The 7,510-nt window shown below is 40.7% G+C and overlaps 1 protein-coding gene across 1 annotated transcript in view; it reads right to left on the minus strand.

The window, feature by feature from the left end:
• Nucleotides 1-58: 58 nt before the first annotated feature.
• SEMA5A (semaphorin 5A) overlaps nt 59-7,510 on the minus strand; it is a 429,431-nt gene continuing 421,979 nt past the window's right edge. The window contains exon 24 of the mRNA XM_024120827.2: nt 59-2,105. Within this exon, the coding sequence (XP_023976595.1) occupies nt 1,986-2,105 (120 nt within the window). The 3' untranslated portion in view covers nt 59-1,985. The remainder of the gene's footprint in view (nt 2,106-7,510) is intronic.

The following is a 7,510-nucleotide window of genomic DNA, read 5'->3' on the forward strand; positions in this document are numbered from 1 at the left end:
TGTGCTCCGCAACGGGAGAGGCCGCAGCAGTGAGAGGCCCGCGTACCGCAAAAAAAAAAAAAAAAAAAAAAAAGACCAACTTTGATGTCATTTGGGAAGCATTTCCCATCAAGTCGGGAGATGTAGCATGAACTTCCCACTGGAAAGACCCGGAAAATCATTCATTTGAAATCTATCAGACCTCCCAGAGCCCAACTGCAATTTAGACTTTAATTTTAGTAGAGCCGTTTCTGAAAATTTGGGCATATAAGAATATTTTGAACTCACCAACATTCACTACTAAACATCGGAGTTTTCAAATCTTTAAATTGGATAGGGTGAAAACCTAACCAACCTATGCAGGCTAAGAGTCTGTGTCCCTCAATGCCCACACTGTAAGTTTTCCCAGATCTGAAGGTTCATTTATCAAGAAGAACATGTTTTTATGTCCACCCAGGCCTTTATCACAACACCCAGAGGCATTAAAATGAATAATTTCAATCTTGTTTTTACTTTTAATAATTATTCAGCCAACTGCCATAAGTTATGCATCAGTTTTTTGTGAGTAATCTATCCTGTTTTTTTTTTTTGTTCTCCTGGGGACCCCTCTGAATAGTATCATAACACCCTGAAATGCTTATGAATGATCGAAGCTCAGAACCATGGGATCATTAAAAACCTTACTTGCAAACACCCTGACTTCTCAAGGTACTTCTTGAAATGCTGTTGCCTCCATGCAGGGAGAAGTGGGAGTGGATGGATGGCACAGCAGCACTGAGATAAAAAACAAGAGGCACCAGAGCTAAACATCTCCTCCTCACCTGAACTAGAGGCAGCAAATGACAGCTTACTTGGGGAGCACGTCACTATGTACAGCAACAAGCTGCAGAAAGCCAGCTTTACACATCATTAATGCTCTTGGTAGGGGCTAGTGGCCATACATTAGTTCTATCAGGGAGATGGAAAATAAAAAAGTTGCTTTTCATTAAATGTCAGGTTTTTCAATACTTTCTGTAACATGGAAAATAAAAAAAGTTGTTTTCAATTATATTTCAGTCCTTTCAATACTTTCTTCATTAGTATCATGAATGTTCAAGATTTTTCTTTGCAGAGAGAGGCGAGGTGTAGAGTCTGTTATCCAAACGCTAAACAAGTGGTTATTTTACAGAGTGGTTCTTTAGGATGTTACTGTGGACCAGACAGGTGGGCTACCAGGCCGACGCGCGACAAGGAGCTCCCTGAAATGCCATGAAATCCACAAGTCAGAATAAGGCGAGCTTCACAACAGCATGTAGAACACGTTTCCCCTTCATCGTGTCTGTACCTCTGCTCTTTACACTCACCTCCCCCAGGGACAATACAGTAACGGCAGCAAGACCAAGGGTAGAGCATCTCACACCTCATACCATCACCTTTGCAGTTATAAGCCAGGCTGAATCCCTGGGTGTCCTCAGGCAAGAAGCATTGCAAGTCCAAACACACACGGTATCATCCAGATTGAGAAGATGGAGATCCATGCTGAGTCACTGTATGGCCACATTCAGATTCTTCATTTTATCAATACTATAAACCGTGTGAGGTGGGGAGGCTCTCATGTAAAGTGCCTATTTTCTTGAATTAAAACATCATGAAGATTTACGCTCAAGGTCAAGAAGATGTTCATATTTCTAAAGACCCCTTCCATTGTGGGTGGTACAGTTATGAAAAAGCTCAAGGAAACAACTGACTTGTTAGAAAAATGGACTGAACACAATAAAAAAAACCCTGCACACCATGGCTCATTAAACAATGATCAAGAATTGTAGACCAGATTTTCACGATGTCACGATTAGATTTTTGTTGCTTTTAAGAACGTGTCTTTTTGGCAGCAATGGGACACTCGTGGCTTGAAATGCACTTGAGATGTATCCAAACTCCATCTCTGAAGTCTTGGAGACATGGGCAGTCATGGAGCACAGGCCTTGAGGAACTGGGGCAGTTATAGGAAGCCAAAAATAGAAGAACTCTTAGTACTCATCATAGTTATTGAGATCTGTGAAGTAGGCATTAGAATAGGTCTTCCCAGTGAGATGCGGGTTGAAGTATTTGTTTCTTTCCTCTAAGATCAAGTTGTTCTTGTTAAATGCCTGTAAAAAATGAAATAGAAGATTTAGGAATATTCAGTAAGTAGTATTTCAGAAAGAGAATATAGTTAGGAGACAATTACAGTTGACCCTTGAACAACGCGAGCGTTAGGGGCGCCGACCCTCCTCGAAGTCGAAAACCAGAGTATAACTTAGAGTCTTCCCTCCAGATCGGTGGTTCCTCCATATCTGAGGTTCCCCTGTACCCGCAGTGCTGCATCCTGGATTCAGCCAATGTCCGATCGTGTAGTACTGTAGTATTTAATACAGTAAGTCCCTACATACGAACCTTCAAGTTGCGAACTTCCAAAGATGCAAACATGCATTCCCATGTCCAATCACATAAGTTAGTTCATGTGTCTGGCGCACATTGTCACATGTGTGCATCCTCTACAAGTGGTTGCGCTTTTGTGTACTTTACTGTACAGTACTGTATAGAGTACAGTGGTACAACATCTGTATTTCTTGCCTGTTCACTCGATGCCAGCCCCTGGATGCCAGCTGTTGTACTGTACTACTGTACTTTTCAAGTTACTATACTGTAAGATTCAAGTGTTTTCTTTACTTTTTGTGTATGTTTGTTTTTTATGTATTATTTGTGTGAAAAGTATCATAAACCTATTATAGTACAGTACTATATAGCCGATTGTGTTAGTTGGGTACCTAGGCTAACTTTGTTGGACTTACGAAGCACTCTCAGAACAGAACTTGTTTGTATGTAGGGGACTTACTGTATTGAAAACACCTGCATATAAGTAGACCCACACAGTTCAGTATTGTTCAAGAGCCCACTGTATGTGGAATTCGAGCTCTCTCCTAAGCCTCCATTATTTTAAAATGTGTTTTCTCACTTCTCACTTGCTTCTTCACATCATTTGCTGAGGACTTGCCTGGTAACTAGAATGAGGCTGGTAGGTTTTCAGACCAGATTACTTTTGAGCTTTACTCAGAAAGTCTACTTTTGAACTTTAGTCAGGAAGTTTCCAAGTGTTAGAAGACCTAAATGAAAATCTCCCGGAAACCTAAAACTCTAGTGATTTCAAATTCATAAACACTTTGAATATTACCACTTATAACTGAATAGGTGTTTAAGCAGCTTTTGGATTGTCATGGTATATTGGTAAGAGATTTTGAAAGAACATATTTAAATAAATGCATGAGATTCTTAATTTCTCTTCATTTTCTACACTTGTTGGAAGGTGACTACCATGGGCATTCCTGACACAGACGCTCTTCCTCATCAAGTCATGAAAGTTACCCACACTTTTAAAGAGCTGAACTGTCCCAGAAAGAGGGTAACTTTTAAGAGGACCAAAATAAAGATGTGAGGTTGTAGGCACACCCAAATGCCCAGGACTTGTCTGGGCAAGGAGTCAGAAGAAAGTTCTAGAAAGATTCATTAGAGACTAGGCAGCAGTACTTTGCCTTCAGAGCAGCAAGATTTCTGATGAAGTGCCTACTGGATCTTCAGTGAGAACAGAAGGCCAGCTAAATTATCTTCTGATGCTTGAAGTAGTAGTCACCACAGATAAGCTGATGGGTTGGGATCACGTTGAGAGGGGCTGCATTCTTGGGTCCTGGAGGTTTCTTCTTGAAAAGTCTTGCTCAGGGGAGCTCATGTTCCTCCTCACACTCTGAGAGCTTGGTTCTGAGAGGGTGTGTGGGGCGTATAATTAATTCCTTCACTTCTTGCTTCACTTCTTGGCTCTGTCATCTGATCAGTATAAGGTGCCGATGGACTCTGGATCCTGCTGTAAGTAGGGTCCATGAGTAAAAGTGAATTGGCTCCGTCTCTGTGCATGTGGGTGCCTCATGGCGGGGGTGGGGAGGGCAAGTGTGAACACTGCAGCTCCCAGCACACAAGACCTTCCAACCAGTGGCAGTTGTAAGGGCTGAAGATATTCCGTACTCCCACATGGGAAGGAAACTGAATTTCAAAGGAAACCATCATAGTAGAGAGAGGGCATCAAATACTCCCTAAGAATATTAAGGGGAACCACCAACTTAACAGGAATATTAAAATTTAGGTAACTTAATGAAATATTGCCATTTGCAGCTACATGGATGGACCTAGAGATTATCATACTGAGTGAAGTAAGTCAGACAAAGACAAGTATCATATGATATCACTTATATCTGGAATCTAAAAAGTAATACAAATGAACTTATTTACAAAACAGAAATAGACTCAAAGACATAGAAAACAAACTTATAGTTACCAAAGGGGAAAGGTGGGGGAGGGATAAATGAGGAGTATGGGATTAATAGATACACACCATTATATATAAAATAAAAAGCAAGGATTTACTGTATAGCACAGGGAACTAGATTCAGTATCTTGTAATAACCTATAATGAAAAAGAGTCAGAAAAGAATATGTATGTATAACTGAATCACTTTGCTGTACACCAGAAACTAACACAGTATTGTAAATCAACTACACTGCAATGGAAGAACAAAAGAGAACAAAAAAACAAGAAAAAAAATGAAGGTAACTTAGCTCATGAGAACTCCCTGCATTCATGTGGGTGGTAGGGGAGGTTAGATGCAGTAACAAGAGCCTGTGATGTCTTTCCAGCCACATTCCTGACCTCTTGTGTAGACACAGTAAGAACAACAGCCACTATTTGCTGGATGCTGGGCTTCATGAACCTTACTTAGTCCATTTAAACCTCACAACAATGATACAGGAGTACATAGTGTTAACCCATTTTAAAGATGGAGAAACTGAGGTTCAAAGAAGTAAGTAACTTGTACTCTGAACCAGGATGCAAAATGCCTCAAATAAAAACCACTTTTATTTTGCCAGGCAGTGTTCAAGGCATTGTGTATAATTTACCTCACTTTATTCTCATTATCTCTAATTCACCAAGGAAAAAAATGGAGGCACAGTTAGTATGAATACCTGGGAGAAGTCTACCTGGCTGGTAAGTGACTCATGAACCTAGATCTGTCAGGCTCACCCCTTTTCCACCTTTTCTTCCTTAGAACAAGGAGACTGGTCATTCACTCTAAATTTCTGGGTGAAACACTGGGTTATTAATCACCCACTCAGGAAATTTAACACAAAGCATCACCCCCCACCCCACCAACTGCACCAGCATCAACATTACACAGAATTGAAGAAACTTCATTATGCTTCAAAGTTATTAGAAGATAGTCTTTACAATAATGTAACAATTGTTCTCAGGATGCCATCCTGGGGATTCCTGTAATGGACCCGTATATCTGATTGACCAATCCCCGTCCTCATTTCACTGCTCAGCACGTGCAGGTCCTCAGCACGGAGCTCTTCTCTTTGGTGGGACTGGCACAGTGGAGGCAGATCTGGATGGTGACCGATCACTTGATAGTTTCCAGCATTTTATTTGTTGCCATTTCCATGTCCCATTTTTAACCTAATTCCCAATATGAGAAGCCACCTTGTCACAGGAACAGCAAAGCATAAAAGGCACGTCAGAAAATGCTTGCTTGTTCCCTTTGTGGCTTTTGAGATGTCTGCCATGTGGCTGACAGGGTCTGGGTGCTCCGGCCGGGTGTCAGGCCTGAGGCTCGGAGGTGGGAGAGCCAAGTCCAGGACACTAGACCACCAGAGACCTCCCGGCCCCACGTAACATCAATTGGTCAAAGCTCTCCCAGAGATCTTCATCTCAACGCTAAGACCCAGCTCCACTCAACGACCAGCAAGCTATAGTGCTGGACACCCTATGCCAAACAACTACCAAGACAGGAACACAGCACCACCCATTAGCAGAAGAGCTACCTAAAGTCATAATAAGTTCACAGACACCCCAAAACACACCACCAGATGTGGTCCTGCCCACCAGAAAGACAAGATCCAGCCTCATCCACCAGAACACAGGCACCAGTCCTCTTGATCAGGAAGCCTACACAAGCCACTGAACCAACCTCACCCGCTGGGGGCAGACCCCAAAAGCAACGGGAACTATGAACCTGCAGCCTGCGAAAAGGAGACCCTAAACACAGTAAGTTAAGTAAAATGAGAAGACAGAGAAATACACAGCAGATGAAGGAGCAAGGTAAAAACCCACCAGACCAAACAAATGAAGAGGAAATAGGCAGTCTACCTGAAAAAGAATTCAGAGTAATGATAGTAAAGAAGATCCAAAATCTTGGAAATAAAATGGAGAAAATAGAAGAAACATTTAACAAGGACCTGAAAGAAGGAAAAAGCAAACAGACAATAATGAACAGCACAATAAATGAAATTAAAAATTCTCTAGAAGGAATCAATAGAATAACTGAGGCAGAACAGATAAGTGACCTGGAAGATAAACTAGTGTAAATAACTACCACAGAGCAGAATAAAGAAAAAAGAATGAAAAGAATTGACGACAGTCTCAGAGACCTCTGGGACAACATTAAACGCATCAACATTCGAATTATAGGGGTCCCAGAAGACGAAGAGAAAAAGAAAGGGACTGAGAAAATATTTGAAGAGATTATAGCTGAAAACTTCCCTAATGTGAGAAAGGAAATAGTCAATCAAGTCGAGGAAGCTCAGAGAGTCCCATACAGGCTAAATCCAAGGAGAAACATGGCAAGACACATACTAATCAAAGTATCAAAATTAAATACAAAGAAAAAATATTAAAAAGCAGCAAGGGAAAAGTAACAAGTAACATACAAGGGAATCCCCATAAGGTTAACAGCTGATAGTAAGCAGAAACTCTGCAAGCCAGAAGGGAATGGCAGGACATATTTAAAGTAATGAAAGGGAAAAACCTACAACCAAGATTACTCTACCCAGCAAGGATCTCATTCAGATTCGACAGAGAAATTAAAATCTTTACAGACAAGCAAAAGCTAAGAGAATACAGCACCACCAAACCAGCTTTACAACAAATGCTAAAGGAACTTATCTAGGCAGGAAACACAAGAGAAGGAAAAGACCTACAAAAACAAACCCAAAACAATTAAGAAAATGGTAATAGGAACATACATATCGATAACTACCTTAAATGTAAATGGTTAAATGCTCCAACCAAAAGACATAGACTGGCTGAATGGATACAAAAACAAGGCCTATAAGACACTGATGAAAGAAATTAAAGATGATACAAACAGAGGGAAAGTCATACCATGTTTTTGGATTGAAAGAATCAACATTATGAAAATGACTATATTACCCAAAGCAATCTACAGATTCAATATAATCCCTATCAAACTACCAATGGAATTTTTCAGAGAACTAGAACAAAAAACTTCACAATTTGTATGGAAACACAAAAGACCCCGAATAGTCAAAGCAATCTTGAGAAAGAAATACAGACCTGGAGGAAACAGACTCCCTGACTTCAGACTATACTACAAAGCTACAGTAATCAAGACAGTATGGTACTGGCACAAAATCAGAAATATAGATCAATGGAACAGGATAGAAAGCC

Source organism: Physeter macrocephalus, chromosome 8, assembly GCF_002837175.3.
Source record: "Physeter macrocephalus isolate SW-GA chromosome 8, ASM283717v5, whole genome shotgun sequence".
NCBI classification, from domain to species: Eukaryota; Metazoa; Chordata; class Mammalia; order Artiodactyla; family Physeteridae; genus Physeter; species Physeter macrocephalus.